Below are 20,591 nucleotides of genomic sequence, written 5' to 3'. Positions count from 1 at the left end.
CAGGTGCATATTTTTACATTAAAAACTGTTTCCTTGCATGGACCTCAAACTTGTATGAATATAAAATGATTGAGCAAGGCTCACAACAAAATATGCAATCAAAAATAGACCATTATTTACAAGAATCATAATATATAAACAGATGAATGCAGCCTTTAGAGTTCAGTGGGCAATGTTATGAAACACAGCTTTAATAATAAGCTAAAGAGCTACACATACAGCCTGTTTGGTCCCGTGTATACATGTATATAATAAAGATCATCATTTCCATTTACCGTCTAAACATCCCCAGCTGTCACTAATGGAAAGGCAAACAGGCCACTTTTTTTCTCAATGAGAATGAAGAGACAGCGAGGCCGAGCTAAATCACTCCGCCTTCTGCTTATTACCGTCCTTTCCCTACTTCTCCCCTTTCAATGCACATCGAGCCAAACTAAATAGCCTGATGCCTTTTCACACATATGCTAATACTAAATAATCCTGCCAGTATCAGGGGCTGGGTAATTGGGTTGCCTCTTCTCTCGCCTCATTTGAGTCCATTTGCTGACAGGATTACAGGCTATTATCCCTCAGGATCCCTTAGGATCTCCTTAGGCCTTCAGATGGCCAAAACACACAAACAAATGGTGTGTGTGTGTGTGTGTGTGTGTGTGTGTGTGTGCGTGCGTGTGTGTGTGCATTGGGCCCTCTGCCTGAACACTGACTGTCATAGCACAGCTGTGTCATTTCAAGTTATCATCATCATCTTCTATCATTATTGCTTTCTCTGAGGATGCTTCAACATAAGTACAGCATACGCCCTGATCTGTAGCACAAATAGTCAGAGACTTCTGTCCTCCGAAAGCCTCTCGAAGGCTGAGAAAGCTTTCCGGTGAATGGACGGTCGATCAGAGCAAAGGAGGAGGAGAAGGAGGTGTACATCTCTGACAGGGAGGGACCGGACTGTTGGTCACCAGAGGACATGACATATTTTTTATGGTGCAAAGCAAAAAACAGCTCTCCATGTCACAAATGCCCAATTAGGCAAATCCTATGCAACTAAAAGAGTCAGCTCTATCATAGACCTGAAAGATTTGGACTGGAAAAATTCATAACAGCCACTTTCTACATCATTATATCACACAGAGACTCACACTGTGTATGTGAACTCACCCTCTGGCTGGTGGTTGAGGATCATGTTCTTCAGAGTGTTGCAGTCCACAGTGGGCAGTCCGTTGTCTGTGTATGTAGACGGCCGGTAGTTGACGTCTGACCTGGACCGGTTGTGTCCCTTCTTGAAGGCCGAGTTGGACGAGGAGTTGGCGGTGTTGTTGGTGCACTCCTTGGTGTGGGCTGCCAGGTCGTTGGTGGAGCGCGCTCGGCTTCTCTTGCCGTGTCTCAAGCCCATCCCCAGCCCCAACACGCTGAAGTTGTCGGCCCAGGCCAGGCCTAGAGGCCCTACCTCTGGCTGCTCTCTGGCCAGCAGGCCCCATACGCCGCTGGAGCTCAGCTTCCCTAGCGCGGCACTGGACACCTCCTGCAGCTGCTTAGGCTGCCTGGAAGGCTGGAGGATCCCTGTTTGAGCTTGGCTCGGACCTTGGCCATGGATCCCGTCCATACAGTTGATAAAGTCCTCCGTGGCCTCAAGAGCTGGGCTGATATCGCCCACCATGTCAAGCTGCTCAAGACCCTCCATGGCAGGGCCTTCCCCTGAGCTAGAAGTCTCACAACTAGATGGTTTTCCAAAATGGGCACAAAAACCCAGTTAGCAGCATCCACATGTCCAACAAACCAAACTGTCTGTCAACTGGTCAAATGCAAGCTAAGTAAGGGGTAAGGAAGATCCAAACCGCATGCAGGCTTCACAAACTGCTGTCTGAAGCCAAGTCCTGCTCTCCTCCTCAAGACAGGGCCTTCATCCAGGGTTACAGTCTTCCTTATCAAAGTCAACTACCTCTCGGGGGGGGAAGCTACTGCGGCTTTATGCCAGAGCTAAACGGTAGCCTGGGACTCCCCATAATCGAGCCAATTTGGGTGGCAAACTGCGCTGCTTAGCCAAATACACACACTTTGGGCAAGAAAAAAACAGTCAAATCCCTCTGCACAGACTGAGATGTTCAGGGGCGGGCTATTTTGGCCCGTCAGGTGGCTGTGAAGTCATCAGATGGAGACGGTTTGTGGCTTCACTGTAACAAACGGGAAGAGAGAAAGAGGAAATGGTTAAGAGGAAACATGCCGAAAAAAACAAAGAATGGAAGTACGGCTGGATAGTGTGATAAAATTATAAATAAAACCAACTTGTGTTCCGCTTTCTTAAACTCTAAATAGAGGCTTTGCCAAAAAGATAAGAGGATTATGAAGCCTATACTTTAAAAAGGTGCTACATTTGAATTCAGAGCAGATCTATTGCTTCCACACAGCTCTCAACATGGCAGCGGCTCGCTTACAGCGCAAACAACAGCGACATTGCTGAAAGAGCAAACAGGGTTTACCTATAAGTTGGAACCGGAGGGTGGGCACTACGTTTCCGCGACGACAGAGTCGGTCTGGATGGCATTATCAGCTGTAACTGCTGTATGAGAGTAGTGCAGAGCGCCGGCCATGAGCTAGCCAGTGGGGCACGCTCACATGCACTAAAAGGCACGTGCTGCTGGCCTGGCTATGTCAACAAAAGATTACAATACGCACAGAGGGAGATTGACTTCATTCTCTGCTCAGGTAAACATTACTCCTCTATATCTTTACATAGCAAATAGTTTGCTGCTATATTAATGCTCTGAATATCGTACAGAGCACCTTTAACAACTTTAAGCATCAAACTACTGACCCACCTACAATATCTTCATCACACTGAGACCGGAGCTTCACAGATTCCTCCTCAGTAAGTAGAAACGATCGTCCTCCCTCACATGTCCTGATGAAATAATACTTGACTTCCTCCTCAGCTGCTTATCACTGGACTGAGCAGGCAGAGAGGAAGCAGGCCTGGGTGGGGTTCGCATCCATCTGCCTGACCGCCTGTCACTTCTGATTCTCTCGACTCCTCTGTCTCTCTCTCTCTCTCTCTCCAAACCTCTTTCTTTTATCATTTGTGCTCTCTCGCCCTCATTGATTTTCTTCTCCTCCACAGCTCAGCCTCTTTTACTTTTCTCTACATATGAATTATTTAAAGGCCATTACATCACTGCAATTCAATTTCTAGTCGGGCCGGGCAATACCTTGAATATTCACGATTTATCCATGATTTGTTGGAGATACAAAAGAAAGATATTATCGTAGATATCACTGTGATTTTAATGCTCTTTATGGATTATATTTGGGCTTTTATTAACTTATATGCATTATGTTACAGTCCATTACCACATAGCACCAGGAAATAGTGCTGGAACAGTTCCAACATTAAACTGAAACCGCTAACCCACTCAACATTTTCACAATTTCAATCATAATCAATTCCTATTCAAAAGTCACTTTCTATCGAAAATGTATTTCCCATCTAATTTAATTAGACCATGAACAAACAAAGAAGGAAATTGAGATTAAAAAAATAAATAAATTGAGATTAAAAAAAGCCTAATCCCCAGATGACATATGGTTAGCAATGCAGTTTATTTGTGTGTGTGTGTGTGTGTGTGTGTGTGTGTGTGTGTGTGTGTGTCTGTGTGTGTGTGTGTCAGGATAATAAAAAGGAGCCATACACTCTTTTAAACTTTAACAAATATTCCATCTCTTCTATTCTCTTCTGAAGAATTACAGTAGTCGAAACAAGAATCGGTGGAAACCGAGTATATGGCTGGACCATGTATGGTCATTGCATAAAGTTGAGGTCTAGGCTACTTTATGCAAATCACGGGCATCCGACGCGACTCGCCGCCTCTGGAAACTCCCTAGAAACTTTTAAACTAAGCGTTGTCGATCCAAAATAAAGACAGATTTAGCAACCGTATGGCTTATTTCTCGCATAAAACATTTTCAGAAACACATTTCGGTGAACTATTTTCGTGTTATAAGAGAAGAAAGTTTCCAAACGAGCCACAATGTTGGTTCCGGTTTGAAAGCTGGGAGCTGCAGCCAACGAGGGTAAGCGTTTGTCCAATCATGTGCCTAGTGCCTTGTGTCCAGTGGCAGCCCATCAATCGTCTAATGCTGGGAAACGAGGCGATCCCTCGCGATAAAAAATGCCCCAACGGACATGTACCATCAGTCAGTCACAGACTTTTGCGTTTGTAGGGCTGGCCCTCTGCGGTACAGCCAAAAATACAGGTGCAGCAGCTTTGCTGGGACATCCGCTCTAGTAATGATATCTTTAATTTAACACCCTCTATCCTCATATACCAACATATTTACCATGATGTCATCTGCCTGCAGATACAGCTCTGATCTAATCTGAGCACCGTCATCAAGTTACTCATCGAGCTTCCCACTGAACTCCTGTTGACTCAAACATCCTGTCAAGCAAATACAGCTGACATTATAGCCGGGAAAGCACAGATTTGGATACTTGTGATCGGTGATGACCTAAACTGTAGAACAAAGCATGAAGCGAATCGCTTTGACATTATGATTTTTGAATGTCACGTTACTCAGACTACAACAATAAAAGCGGTAACTTTCTTCTACCTTCGCATAGACTCAAATGAAGCAAATATATCGATTCTGGTTTTTAAAAATCAATTTCAAAATAGGTGTAGGTGAATCTATTTTTTTTTTCCCACCCCTATTAATCAGCCTGAACTCACATTTTGTTTCACTTCATTATTTGAATATACAGTACTATATTTCAACCTCTAAGAAAATCTGAGATACAGCAAATCAGGGGTCTCCAACAAGGCTACATCTGTTTAGGTTTTTATGAAGATTTATGTGCAACAAAATATAAGCCAGAAATATACTGTACATTCAAGAAAAATAGGGTTTAAAGGGGAACACCACCTAAATCAAGAATTCCAATATGTTATCTCCATGGCCTAGGAAAGTCCAATCAATATTTGTGAACATGAGCTCCTCTCTCTCAAAGCCAGAAACCAAAGAAGTAAGCCTCAAACTTGTGATGTCACAGAGTATAAAGTCTGGAGCTGCTCGATAGACAATGATGTTTAATGTCAGAATAAAAGAAGCACCCATACAATTTAGATGTTTTTATATTTTGTCAGCTGTTGTTTATGTTTTTATATCCTGGCTCTGAGAGCAATTATACTTCATTCAGCTGTATTGTTTTATATGGAATAACAAACTTGAAGGTCAACACACCTTAAAATGTAATTCAAACTTTTAAAATACAAAGTAGAAGCTTACATGAAGACTTTGAACGCATCACTGGTCCTCGGCTCTAAGGCTGGCTTATCTCAGAATCAGAATCAGCTTTACTGGCCGAATACTGTATGTGTACACATACAAGGAATTGGACTCTGGTTTTACTTACTTATGGTTTTAAGTTGCTCTAAATGTACTTACACACAGCTCCAAGAACAATTTACAGGAAGATATAAATAGACATACAGCAAAAAACAAGGACAAAGAAATTGAACAAAGATGGGTGTATAAAGTAAGTGTGTATACATCTAAAAACATACATAAAAAGAAAGAATGACCAACATACAATGTCTATATACAAGTCAAGTGTTTCTGTAAATTGTTAACAGCACAAATAGTGCAAGGAAATACATATTGAATGTATTTTCATTAAAGGTCCCATATTGTAAAAAGTACGATTTTCATATCTTTTATATTAGCAGGTTTAAGTGCTCTATAAATACTGTGAAAGTATCAAAATGCTCAATATACAGAGAAATACACACAACTCGTTTTTAGAAATTGTGCGTTTCAAACAAGCCGTCAGGATTTCTGTCTATTTGTGATGTCACAAATATACAGTATTTAGACCATTACACAGTTTTAAATGTAAACATTCTAAATGTGTCTCAGTTTATTTCCTGTTGCAGTGTATGTGAATAACATCAGCTGACAGGAAGTAAACATGGACCCAAACTGTTGCTTAGCAACGCAATTCCGTTGTAATTCCGTGGAAATGTACTAAAACGGAGCGTTTCAGACAGAGGGTAAGTACAGGTATATTCGGGCAGACAGTATGAGGAAAATAATGTTTTTTTTTGTACATTGCAAAATGCAAGTATTAGTGATGTGTCGTCGCGAACGAGCCGGTTGAAAGAGCCAGCTCCCGTCCGAGAGCCTTTTTTTTCTTTTTATTAATTCAAGGCAGAATGATAGGACGATCTTCTCCGCGCCACGGGCACTCCATGCACTGACTGTAACTGAATATTGTGTTAATGACGTCCGTGCGACCAATCAGGTGATGACAGACAAGGATCATACCATCAAACAGGGAGGGGCGGGGGTGCGCGGCGCGTTGACGGTCTACAGGTACAGAGCAGGAGGGAGAGGAGGAGTGCAGTTCGCGAATAGCAGACAAGATGAGTGACAGTCGGCAACAAAGCAGCATGTAAAATTATAGTATTCTGGAAATTATATGGTTTAGTATAATTAAATTGAATAATTTAAGTGATATATGTGCACACACACTAATCAAAGGTCAAAACAACGTTAAATTTGGCTGAATTATAAAAAGGCAGAAGTGGTAAAATGAAGAGCCGTTTGGGAGCCGAAAGAGCCGGCTCTTCTCGGTGAGCTGAGCCAAATGATCTGGCTCACTAAAAAGAGACGGAATTCCCATCACTAGCAAGTATAAACCTGAAAATGAGCCTGATATGGGACCTTTAAGTGGGGGGTTATCTCATATTTAATTCCTAAAGTAAGGGTACACAATGATGCTACTTAAGTTTAACAAGAATAGCAGCAAGGCTAAATGAAAAACAACCACCGTGTTGAAGCCTCAGTGCTGTGGTTTGTGTTTGTGTTGCTGTATCAATAAACACACAGTCAGCATCTCAGCAGTCAACACTGACAGAGCAGAGGTGAAGCCACGGTCAGCCTCTCGGTTAGCTACACTCACTTTATACGTCTGCCAGCTCGCTAACACGTCTTGTTTATCACCACACATGCTGTATAAAGCGACATAAATACAACTACTGTGAAAGCTGACTGAATAAGGCCTGTTTAATCCCCCAGTTGATGTAATGTGATGTGATGTCCGGGGCTAGTTAGCAGCTACCGCTAGCCCCCCTCTCTCTCTCTCTCTCTCTCTCCATCCTTCATCTATGTCTCTTTAACACAACATCAAACTGTTCACTCACTGGAGTCTCAACCATCATGAGTCAGAGGATCAGTGCTGCTGTTGTCTGGTGTTGAAGCCGGTGCCGTTCACAAGAAGTAAAACATTAAATCAAGACTCACCTTACTGTGTTTACCACTATGTCATTTTGACAGTCCGTCGCAGATAAACGTCCCCTGAAAGCAACTGAAGCCACAATATATAAAGGTTCCGTGCAACGTTGGAACACTGTGTGCCTTTCACTTCAATTCAATTCAATTCAATTCATTTATTACGTGCTATAAATCAATACATCATAGAAGTACTTATGTGAGCCAATATAAAAATAAAAAAATATTTTAGAATCATTAAATGCATATAAATAAACACAGAAAAGATAAAAGATAAATAGTGAAATAATTCAGTAAATTATCAAAAAATACTTCATATTCATATTTATGCAGGAATCAGGTCACATTTACATGTCACATGTTTCTTTTCCCCTTCAATTCAATTCAATTCAATTTGCTTTATTGGTATGACTGTCAGGTGAATAATAATGCCAAAACGTCAATTCAATAATAAATAAAAATATAAAAAAAGAACAAAATAAAAACAAAAACATATATATATATATATATATATATATATATATATGTATACATATATATATATACATATATACAATTCATTAAGCAAATTACAATATATAGATATTTAAAAAGAACATGCATGTAAATGGAAGAAAACAATAAAGAAGTAATTATTGTTTGTTGTGTCAGTAAAACAAACAAACAAATAAAAAACAATTAATAACAATATATTGCAATATCAAAGGATAAATGTAAAAAAAAAAAAAAAACATGAAGTAGAGGAGTAAATAAAAGGCAGAGTGTGAGTTACATCTATTATGTGTTGATGTTGTGGTTGTCTCTTAGGCTGTGACATGCACTGACATATCCTGCACTGACATATCCTCACTCAATGTTATTAATTTATTACATACTATAAATCAATACATTATAGAAGTAGTTATGTGAGCCAATACAAAAATTAAATTTGTATTTGTATTAAATATCATTAAATACATAGGAATAAACATAGGAAAGACTGATAAATAGTGAAATAATTCAGTAAATTATCAAAAAACTACTTGTAAAAATCTTTCATATTCATATTTATGCAGGAATCAGGTCACATGTACATGTCACATGTTTCTTTTCCCTTTTTTAATATTTTCCCCTGAAAATATCTTCCTCAGAATAAGGAAAGAGAAAAAAAACAGATTCATTCACTCACTCATTCATTCATTCATTATAATGAAAATCATTTTTAAGGTAACTATTGAGGCACACATGACAAAAAAAATAATTGTCAAACAAAAACATCATCAACAATGTCAAATTCAACTTATGACTAACTTCATCATTCTTATTATCACAGTGAGGCATATTGGAGTTTGTCTTTATTTCTTTGTAGCTATTCCTTATTTAAAAACCTTTTGACAACATTTTATTAGAATTTCATGGTGGCATTTTCGCATTAACGTTTTATGAAATGTTGGAAGTACGTAAAGACATTCCTGTTTGTTTTTTTTCTATTCTTGATTTCATAGCTGCATTTCTGCATACAGAATCTCATGAGCTTTTCACATTTTCCCAACACATATTCTCTGTCTGTTACTAATGTGATTATGTTATACACAGGGCAATGCCATTATTTCTATTATCGTGAAATGGGATAAAAATCTCTAAAAGGCATGATCAATACCACGGTTGATAGCAGGGGGTGGTGCATTTATTTAGTCTCACAAAGAAAGGTCATGACACACGTCTTCACAGACGAATCAGACCAAGATGGGAAGAGGACCAGAGAGTGGCGGACAAAGCAGAGGTGGAGAACAGTTTCCCCCTAATGGGCTGCTTGAAGCTGCCCCAAAACCCAAAGTGTCAGTCTGGCAGAGATAAACATCATTCAAGAGGGACGCAGTAATACTCCTCCAGCTTGTGTTCCAACAAGGGCTGAATCGATACATGTTGCCAATAAAGGACGTTTTCATTTAAACACATATTTGTGAATCAATATTGTCCACCTCCAATATCATAGACATGCAGTTTCATTGATTAGATCTGTATAGATATGAATTGGATCTGTTTGATGGTATAATTAACACTACGCTGGCTGGCTTTGAGAAAATCTTAAGATAACTAAACAGGATGTGTATGTATGCTGCAGTGCTGCACTCTGTGGGCCCAGGTTATATATATAGGTGAAAATTGCTTTGAGGTAATTTGATTAATCGTACATTTGTTTGGTTATATGCACCAATAAAGCAGAATAAAAACTGAAATGTCCAGGGACTAGGGTCACTTCTGCTTTAAAACCTAATTTTAATGTACAAACTTTTATTTTGTTGTATGTTTTATCAAGTATCATGAGGAAACTGTAATTGTGATAATTACATCAACAGATCACAGTGATTTCTCAATCACTATAATCATAATTATATCAACACTCTTTTATTATAAATCTAAGAAAACGAGTCATTTGTATTTGAAAATTAGTTCATGGTTGCTAGAACTAGCTAGTGTCTTTAAACAACACTTGGTCAAAGCCGAGTATATTGCTGGACCGTGTATGGTCAGTCTGTGAATTTGTGGCTAAATTGTTACACAAATAGTCAGTGGTCATGTCTATAATGTTAAATCCAGCGCTATGTCCACCAGGTCCGACGAAGACACTAGGGGATGCGCTGTTCCACTCAACTGGCCGTTCAAGCGGGGACGTACCCTATCGTGTAATGCACGTGATTGGTCCCTGGTTTTGTTCTTGCCGTTTCAAACAGGAAATAACATGGCGGCCTGCTCATAAACTTTCTGTTATTCCGTCTAAACAATCCACCAAAATCTACTTCTGAAAACATTTTAAGTGAGAAAATAGGCTATACCACTCCTGAATCTCATTTAATTTTAGAACTAGATCGCCTAGTTTCACAGCTTGGTCCAAGTTTCATGAGTCGGACGCGTCGTGCTGGACGGGCTCATTTGCATAAAGGACTGTTCTCAGCCTTTTCGATTTGAAAGAGCAACGTCCAATTAGGAAACTCCAATGCAGTAACTTTATAACTCAGACAGTCAATCAGTCATTAACTCATGATACATGTCCACAGGGGCGTTTTTTATCGCCTCGCTTCCCAGCATTGGATGCTTGATGGGTTGCCACTAGACAAAAGGCACCTGATTGGACGAACGCTTACCTTTGTGTGCTGCTGCCAAGCCCCCAGAAATTTTCGTAGTGGCCAAACAGTGGTACTACAACTTCAACGTCCGTCACGTGATGCTATGGGGTCCAAAAAGACTTTTCCCGATAGACTTACATTGGGAAAGAGATGTCCGTAAATCGTCAGATAATTTTTTTTTTAGGTAAATCAACCTCCCAGTATGAACACTTGAACCCTTATTTAAATCATTAGGTCCTAAAAGTTGTAAAATGCACTAATAGCTGAATCCAGAGTTATTTCCCTTCCCTCCGTTCATGTGAATGAGCGAATGATTTGCATAACGTAGCCGAGAACTCAACTTTATGCAAATGAGGAGCGGCCAACGTGACGGCCCGTCTCTCAAATCGCGCCACCACGCGACCAGAATCTTTTGCACGGCATGCTTACATAGACAAAGAATGACAAGCATGGAAAGGACGGAGGCTATGGACATGTACTATTAGGGACAGACTTTTGCGTTTTTAGGGCTGGCCCTCTGCAGTCCAGCCAGTAGGAGCAAAGCAGCTAATTGCAAGTGTGTTCTACAAGTTTCAGCCACGAGAGGTTAGGAATGCACTGTTTTTAATTTGTTGGACAAGCATTCCCAGTTATGACAGTGATAATAATGGAGGGTGACAAGACTTGGTGCTGCTTGTTAAGCCTCTAATTCAGTTATATTGCTTAGTATCTAGATCACATTCACATTTAACAGCTATAAATGAAAGAATGACTTTGACTTTGACAAGCTGAGTGCAGGCGGCTGAGACATTGATAAAGTAGACCTGTGAACTCCTGACCTCTTGTGGCTGAAATTAGTCTAACATTCTATCAAATACAGATGAAACGTGTTAAACCATAAGGAGATTATTTCTGTTCAATCATTATATCAACATATACAGTGTAGGAAGAAACAGTTGGTATGAAATATTGCCACTAGACCCTCCTAAAGTCCCTTTTCTCTGTTATGAAGTCAATTCTAAGATTTCTATTTTTGTAGAAATTTTAGTTTTGTTTAGTTTAATTCCAATGACTTAGTCGGAGAGGGCTTTAGAATAATACAAATAGCATTTTTATTTATTAGAATAATAAAATAACCGTGTTTTTCCATCATATTTTTTCTAATAATAATAATAAAAGTCAGTCACTCAATGACAGACTTTTGCGTTTGTAGGGCTGGTCCTCTGCGGTCCAGCCAAAAAAACATCTCTAAGCAATTGCACTAGCACTGAACATGCTTTTAGTTGATACACTCCAATTTTGGATGATATCTAGCTCTTGCTCCTACGTGGTTTGAATTTACTTATTGTAAGACGTTTGGACAAAATGCAGTGTGATGGATTCACCCTAAAAAATCTTTGTCAATAAGCTTGCACTTTTGCAGGTTTGGGCTTGAGGACTCTGGGCTCTCTTTAAACCAACTTTGAAGAACCAAAAAATCCAGACTCACATCAAACCATCAACATTTTTTATCTGGATAACTCGGTTATTTATATAGCTTACAAAGAACGAGGAAAATGAAATGAAACAATGAAATGTATAGGGTGTAAATTATTTATTACAATACCACACTTATTATTAAACAATATTATTAATGGACTTGGTCCAAATGGAGAAATGTTGTCCCATGATAAATCCTGTTTCACCTGCATTATGAATTTGTTCAGAATAATATTCTCAGGGAAATACCGAAACATATTCTGGATGTTTAGTTAGGGGAAGGATAAACTTGATTATTCCAAATTTCAGAACAAATTACTGATTATCAGTAGCTCCAATCCAAGAAACATCTTTATCAGCTTTCATAAGCCCATTAAGAAACCCCAGTCGGCCTCCTCCTCCTCCTCTTCATCATCATCCTTTCTCTGAATGCTCTTTGTCTGAATTTGTTTCAAAAGTTCTCCTGAGTGAAGGAGAGGTGGGCCAGGCCACCCTAATGGGCTCTACTGTGTTCCTCTCTCTGCAGCATTGTTGTAGGATAATAGTCCTGCATGTCTCAGAAAAAAATTATTTCTTCATATTTTTTTTTCTTTTTCCTCAGAATTTTCTGGAAAATTGAAAATGGGAACATCTTATTCCAGTATTTGACATTCATTCTATTCAACACAGAATTTCTACATGGACAAATACTTTTCTGCATCCAGTAGGCACAGAAGCATTTTTGTTAATTTTTTTAATCACATTTTGGCTTTTTTTTACTTTTCATTTCCTTTCAGCATTTGTAATTTTATTTGTCATAATTTTACATAAGAAAAGGCATGAATGGACGTCCAGGTAGGCCTATTGGTGGTTATGACTGAGTCCACTGTCTTTGCAGCGGTGTGGCTGCGTCTGAGCTTTAGAAATCCTTTTAGGCTAAGTGCCTGTGCCTGGATATGGGGTTTGATGCAACACATAAGCATCAGCTTTAGGAATAAGACCATCTCTGTCCACAAGGCTCCATCATTTTCCATCTAACAGCAATCTCACACCCCCCTTTCCCTTGACTCATGCACTCAGGTCTCTCTCTGTCCTGTCAGTCTTACCTATTTCCTTCTTTATTTTGATCATACCATCTTCTAGTGATGACTAAATTATGATTAGATTTAAGGATGTGCAGTGCTTTCATCTGTCTAGTGCGTTGTTTAATACTGCCCCCTCTAACCCCTCTCGAACGGCCAACCCCGACCCCCCAGACACACACGACACAATAGACATCTACCTCGACTCACTCACTCGCTATTGAAGAGCAGAGTGGCTGCTTGGTTCCCATGGAAACACTACGTGTGTATGTGTGTGTTTCAGTTAATGTTTCTCCCTCTCTGAGTAAGTTGGACATACAAAAACACAGGTAATTTATTTTTAAATATGCAAATAATCTGCAACCTGTGTACTGCTGCATTATACATCTTTAGGCTAAACGAACCGAGAGGTAATAATAATAAGCTATAACCACTTAAAGGATAGGTTCATAATTATTCAAGTCTGTCTTAAAACACTCGTCGGGTGCCCATTTGAACACTGAAACAGGTTTTGCTTGCTGTAAACATTCCTCCTGTTCATAATGGCCATTTAAAGATTCCTTCTTAGTGTGCTTTCAATGTAAGTGATGGGGGACAACATCCACAGTTCAGTGTATAAATACATTCCAAAGTTTATCTGAAGCAAATATGAGATTTCAGCAGTCTGAGTGGGACACATGGATATCTTCCAAAGACAAAGCCTTTTTAGTATAAAAATTCCCTCTGCGTTCCCCTGTTGAGCTGCAATGAAAGAATAGTAATATACAGAGGAAGTGTTGTATTGTACTAAATAGACGTAACATTTGGAGAATACCCACTTGATTCGTCTAACTTGAACAACTGAAGCCCCGTGTTAGCTTCAGATAAACTTTGGAATACATTTTTGCCCACAATGCAACTTGACAGCCGTCAGTTCAGTCGGAGATTTGGGTGTGTTATGCTAGTAGCTGTAGCAGTTAATGTATTATTTACCCGCTAACCTCAAGCAGAGATGAGCATGTATTTTTGTATTTGTGTTGTGTAAAGTCACATCCACAAAAATAAAGGGCGATTTGCAAATACGCATAACTTACTCTGTAAATACGTATTTTAAGGTTTACATGTAAAGTGATATTTATGCATTTGTGCATCTATTTCTACACGTGGAATGATATTTGCAAATTTGCAGATCGCTTCCTGTGGATTTATGGGCCACATGACATTTGTAACTTTCCTCCTGTTTGTTTACAGAATTTTGTCCGATTGGTACCGCAGCAGATCTGTAGATAAGAGTTGTAATCCACTTCTTTCTAATTTCTTTCATTTTCAAACTTATAGCCTTCAGCCCCAAATGACACTGACTCAAGTGACATAATTTGAGGTAATTTTCCATACTTTGCACAGCTCTCAACACCTATAAATAGACTTTGATGTGTAATATTGGTGGAGTTCCCTTTTAAAGGTGCTAAATTTGAAATTCAGACCATAGTGTTTCCACACGGCTCTCACATGGTGACGGCTGAGCCAGAGGCTAACGGTGCTAACAGCGCAAACAGTGCAAACAACGGCAACAGTGCTGACAGAGATAACAGTGTTTACCTGAAGAGTGGGCGCTACGCTTCCGCAACAGCAGCGTTATCAGCTGTAACCACCGTATGAGAGCAGTGCAGAACGCCGGCCATTAGCTAGTGGGGCACGCTCACATGCACTAACATGCACAAAAAGGCACGCGCGGTTGGCCTGGTTATGTCAACAAAGCACAGAGAAGCTCAGATTACAACACACATAGAGGGAGAGCGACTTCATTCTCTGCTCAAGTAGACATTACTCCTCTATATCTTTGTATTATAAATAGTTGTATGATTGCAATATTAATGCTCTGAATATGGTAAAGAGAACCTTTAAGATGCAGTGCATTGAGTGCCTTTGGCCATTGTAAAATCAAGACAATGACCTATCTGTAGTTTCAGGTGTACGAAAGACACATCCAAACAGAGCTGTGAACTCCCAGATTGCCACAACAGGTAGGCTAAATGAAGGGACCAAGGACAAAATCCCAATGCATTTACAATAAGCCTCGCTATGCCCCTTAGCAAACTGACAATGGACAAACCTCTGCCATTAAACACAAGACAACTTTCAGATTGATGGACTGTTAAGCCTGTAAACGAACCTGAACAGGACCGGGCTACTTTAGAGTACTAACTTTTCACTGTAACTTTGCTCAGACTTATTTAAACCTGCTTTAAGAAACTGAGTTTCCTGCAAAACAGTACTCGTGCTTCATGAAACATCCCTCTTTACTGTGTGTGTTTGACTATATCATTATGGCAGATAACCATAAGGGGGGGGGGGGAAGAAGAGATTTAGCTATTGTCCTGTTTGTTTTAATGTTTCAGTGTGGAGGTGAGCTTTAGAAAATCATCTGAAAACACACATTGAATAGTGTTTGACATGAAAACAGCAATTTCAGATTGATGTGGATTAGTGTGGACATGTGTGTGTGTGTGTGTGTGTATATATATTTAGTGTCCATTTAACCGCACGATACCTGTTAGTGTGTGTGTGTGTGTGTGTGTGTGTGTGTGTGTGTGTGTGCCCTGACACCACACGTCTCATTCACACCTAATGATCGCAGCCTCTCACTGGCAGCCATCTCTCCCCCAGACCAAATCCAATTACTGGGGACAATAGAAACCAGCTCCAGGCTCAGGACTCCATCAGCTCCTCTGTGCTGCTGCTCCCTGCTCCGAGACTCCTGCTGGACCCCTAATCATGTCGAGGGTCCACAAGGGCCACAAAGTACACCTGTAGACACACACACACACACACAGATACAAGTACAAAGAGGAACACAAATACAAACACGCATCAAGCACAAATGCACACGAATAAAACGCACAAACATTTACGAGTGCAACAGTCAACAAAAGATACAAGCAAATATGAATGAGAACATATAACCTAACAAAGATGTAACTGGTGCAACAAGGAAACACGAATAAAGCACAATAAAGTAACGCAAGCAAATAAACAAATAAAACAACCATGCAAATGAAATAACATAAGTACAAATACATACACAAAAATATACAAACATTAATTTGTTTATATATATTTAAACATTACACTGAATATTGCTAGCATCCAGTACAACATACTAAATTCAATATTTATCAATATATATTCAATCCCATTCTGTGCAACACACACATTTTACAGCACCACATGGTTCACTTGTCAATGGCTCTATCTAGTGGCGCAAACATGAAACAACAACAGTTTGTTCTTGATTGACGAGAATAAACTCAGGAATCCTCCAAACCTTTTGAGAATCACACTGAATATCAGTCACACAAAAGACGTGTTGAGCAGCTGACAAAACTATCTCACCACTAGGTGAAAAATAAGTAGGCTATACTAATAGCACACTTGAATAAACTTAATTTTGGTAATGGTAGTTTTATTTTGAAAATTACAACCGGATGTAGCATGGTTTAATCACGTGACAGTGACACTGGTCGCTGGGGCAACATGGCGAACGCCGGCAGAGTGAACATTGACGGAGGAGACATGATGCGATATGCTGAATATACTCCAAAAACAGAGGCTAGGAGCGACGCAGATCTAGACAGACGACTGGTGAGTGTTTGGTTTCACACTGAAGGCCTTTATGGAGTTAATTAAACTAAACCAGGCTGGTTTAATTGTACCTGCTAAACGTGCGTGTTACGTAACCTCAATGACCGCTAACGTAAAGGCATGACGTCACTGCTGTTGCATTATCAGTAACTATCAGTAACTAGCTAGATCAGAAAGCCCTTTAAAACTGAGTTACTTACTGGTTTTTACCTCCAACCAGTGGTTTGATATAGGCTTTCTTTTAGGACAACTTGGTTCACATAATATACATCTAAATGTTCTGACAATTAGCTACCACCATATGTCACATAAGGTACTTTATACACATCCACGTTATGCTGCACACATACCAGATGCTCATCCTGCAGGATACAGTGGTGGATTGATGTATGTTAGTTGTACTACTTCAATTCAATTCAGTTCAATTTGCTTTATTGGCATGACTGTCAGGTGAACAATATTGCCAAAGTGGCAATTCAATAATAAAGAAAAATAAAGATATATATATATATATATATATATATATATTTAAAAAGAACATGCATGTAAATGGAAGAAAACAATAAAGAAGTAATTCATGTTTGTTGTGTCAATAAAACAAACAAACAAATAAAAAACAATTAATAATATATTGCAATATCAAAGGATAAATGTAAAAAAACAACAAAAAAAAACATGAAGTAGAGGATTAAATAAAAGGCAGATGTACAAGAACTCGCTTCACAAGAAGTTGATTGGGATAGAAACACCTTTTTGGACAACTTTGTTTAGAATTCATAGTATTCCTAATATTGAGGTCTATGTAAAACACTCTTTCATGGGCTACACAATCGTTTAAGATGAAAAATCATACTTGGAATTTATTTTGAAATAACACAATCAGGAGTAGTAAGTCACTAAACACAAAGCATCAGCATGGTACATTACTAAGTAATTGTTGAGGCCAAAATTGTGATGGCACTCTAAATACAATTAATGTTGAATCTCTAAATCTCCTAAATTCATATAGTTCACGTTTCAGGTCTTCACAATTATGTTCTATCATGAGAAATTAATCATTTACAAGTTTTAGGCTTTGAAATCCATTCATTAAATATCACAGTTTTTGGGGAAAAAAATCCTTTGGTCTAGCTCTCTGAGCATATGAACTATGATATGGCAGAATAAAGCTTTGTGAAAACATTTAAAAAAACGTTTACAACAATGTATTACTACATTGGAACTCAATCCATTGACTCACATATTGAAATACTCATTATAGTTTACAACATTTTACTGGAGCAATTATTGTCTTTTCCGCAGAGTAATCACAAACGGTTAACTGGTAAACAGATATTAATCAGCCAGGTTTTTTTGTGTGGAGATTGGCTTGCTGTTCTCTCGACTTCTCTACTCTTCAAGTTCCTGTGTTGTAACGGCTCGTGTAAACCAGTGTGGTAACTGCTGGATGTTTTGTTTTGGTGACAGGGAGGGACTCTGATTGCAGTGGGTCTTGGTGTGGCTGCTGCAGGTTTTGCAGGTAAGAATAGTTTGATACAAGATCAGTAATTTGTCAAGATAATATAATCTGGATGTGCATGTGCAGTATTCTTTTTCATGTTTTGGTTTACTTTCACTTGTTGCTAAAATTAGTCTTATTTTTTACATTCACTCTCTTTGGCGAGAGATGTTTTCCGAACAGATTTCTGCTTTGCTTTCTCTTGCGTTTAGAAATGTGTTTGTTTTGAAACTGTTTCATATATTATGTGTTTGATCCACAGGCCGCTATGCATTCCAGCTGTGGAAGCCTCTTGGACAGGTCTTCTCTGAAACTGTCAGAAAGATGCCCACATCAGTGAGTAATTATTTAACCTCCTGTTCATCTGCTGCAATGTTCATATCCAGTCCTGTTCCTATTGTTTGTCGTAAACATTGTAGATGGTTCAAAGAAACACTTTAGATACCCCAGATGAAATATATAGAGAAAACCCTGGCATTGTTTTGGAGAACAAAATACGAACTAACAAATAAAATGAAGCGTGTCACAAAGGTTTTTGGGATGTAAGACTTAGACTATTGAGAAGCTCTAATTGTTTTCTGTCACCACAGGCTTTCTCAGCATATTACAAAGGAGGTTTTGATCAGAAGATGTCCAAACGAGAGGCCAGCCTCATTCTTGGCATCAGGTAATGTTTTGTAGTGAATATTTCTTAAATGTTAACTTATAAGTGCAGTCTTTCAGTGTATGTGACTTACTGCTCAGAGGAATGTGATGATTACATCGATGTATTATTTGTTTTATGTCCAGCCCAGTCGCCACCAAGGCGAAGGTCCGTGAGGCCCATCGGAGGACCATGGTCCTGAACCATCCAGATAAAGGTAAGCTTAAACTCTGACCCTCAAAGTGACAAAAGTCAGATGTCTATGAGACTGCAGTTAGAGCAGGATGATAAATTAATTAGAATTTCAGTTTTGTGCGGTGTGTAAAAGGTTAATCACTAAAAATAAAGTTGTTAAAACGTGCAAAAGTTGTCTGTGTTAACAGTCTCGATTCACAACATTCACATAAACTGTAGTCTCGCATAGCCAGACCTATCTCCACACTTTGTTTTAGCGCTGTGCCAAGGGCTGGAGTAAGGTCTGGTTGAACCCATCATAATTCTGCACTGAGGGAAAAAACAGTCTTGGTTGTTTGTGTTTCTTTAAACCAATAAAAATCGTCTTGGGCGGCACAAAGCCCAGGATGCAGCGACAGTGCCCTTGCAAAATAGTGTCGGGAGGGAACTTGTTTTGGTGGAGCGTTTGCACGTGGGGAGGCGAGCCCTGGCATTAAAATGGCTAAATCCATTCAATTAATTTCTCCAACATTAGAAGACATCTCTCGACTATGTGATACAACTTTTACTGATATAAAAGACAAACATAATTTTATTATCGGTGTCCCAGAGGTGAAGCCTTTCTATACTTAAACTCTGGAGGAGCTCAGTTTATGCTCCTCTGGGAAGTGGACAGGCAAAAAAGTTTAATAAATAAATAAATAAGTACTTAAGTGAATAGTTATACTAGTATGCATATTTATAATATTTCAACATCACGCCATTTCGGTAGAGACATTAAATATGACAATATAATAGAAATTATTTTATTTTAGTTTTGTACGGCACTTTGTAGGCAAACGTTTACTGGCGTCCGGTAGTCGCTTTCAGTCCAAAATGGCGGAAGCGTAGCTCTGCTGCTGGACGCTGATGTTGCAATGGAATGAAAAATGTACTTATCAATATACGTTCTTTGGTTATAGTGAAACGTGCCAAAAGTTGAGTGAGTGTTCCTATGGAACCCAGTATTACTGTTTAATGGCCTGAAAAGCTTTTGGATGGTCCAGTGTTGACTTGTGTTTGTGTGTGTGTGTGTGTGTGTGTGTGTGTGTGCGTGCAGGTGGGTCACCGTATCTCGCCGCCAAGATCAACGAGGCCAAAGACTTTTTGGACAAAGAGTCCCGGCGATGACCAGCACAGTTAACAAACACTTTAAAGACCTCCATCACCTTGTGCATGGTCTCAGCTCTGTGGTTCTGCTCCATCAACATCAACACCAAGGCATCCGCTCTGGCTCCTGGAAGCAAAAAATATACTTCCAATAACAATTTCCTTCTTAATAACGTTATTTATCGCCCACTTAATTTGACAACATATACTGTAAACATGTATGTCAACCAAGAGTGAAAGATATTGCCTTGAAATGACTTGACAGTCATTTTGAACATGAGTTAAGGGGTTATAACTGAGAGCATGGCTGAGTAAAGTGTCGCCCTCTAGTGGTAGCTGTTCTACATCAACAAGAAATAGCTTGTATAAAGTTTTATTATGAGTGTACAAATGGAAGCATATAAAAGTTATTATTTAATGATGTTAACTATTTAAGTAAGAAAAACACATTAAAAATATTTCCATGTTTGAACAGTTTGTGGAAGTGGTGAAAACATTTTTAAATAAACTTCATTTGAAAAACATTTACAATAGTTGTGTGTTTGTATTAGAATGAGCAACTGTGGTTGATTGTGCTGCAGACAAATAATAAAAAAAAAAAC

The 20,591-nt window shown here is 39.1% G+C and overlaps 2 protein-coding genes across 3 annotated transcripts in view; one reads left to right on the top strand and one right to left on the bottom strand.

The window, feature by feature from the left end:
- The window catches only part of plekhm3 (pleckstrin homology domain containing, family M, member 3), a 45,045-nt gene extending 43,129 nt beyond the window's left edge, over positions 1 to 1,916 (bottom strand). For both annotated transcript variants that reach the window (XM_037788869.1, XM_037788870.1), the window contains exon 1: positions 1,153 to 1,916. In XM_037788869.1, coding sequence (XP_037644797.1) covers positions 1,153 to 1,675 — 523 coding nt within the window. In that variant the 5' untranslated portion in view covers positions 1,676 to 1,916. The remainder of the gene's footprint in view (positions 1 to 1,152) is intronic.
- Positions 1,917 to 16,417: 14,501 nt separating this feature from the next.
- On the top strand, positions 16,418 to 20,513 carry dnajc15 (DnaJ (Hsp40) homolog, subfamily C, member 15). The gene is made up of 6 exons (XM_037788872.1): positions 16,418 to 16,525; positions 17,993 to 18,044; positions 18,286 to 18,359; positions 18,614 to 18,690; positions 18,813 to 18,883; positions 19,940 to 20,513. The coding sequence occupies exons 1-6, from the start codon at positions 16,418 to 16,420 to the stop codon at positions 20,008 to 20,010; spliced, it is 453 nt and encodes a 150-aa protein (XP_037644800.1). The 3' UTR covers positions 20,011 to 20,513.
- The last annotated feature ends 78 nt before the right edge of the window (positions 20,514 to 20,591 follow it).

Source organism: Sebastes umbrosus, chromosome 13 (genome assembly GCF_015220745.1).
Source record: "Sebastes umbrosus isolate fSebUmb1 chromosome 13, fSebUmb1.pri, whole genome shotgun sequence".
In the NCBI taxonomy this organism is placed as follows: Eukaryota; Metazoa; Chordata; class Actinopteri; order Perciformes; family Sebastidae; genus Sebastes; species Sebastes umbrosus.
The sequence above is the reverse complement of the archived record's forward strand: the minus strand, read 5'-3'. Positions and strand labels throughout refer to the sequence as shown.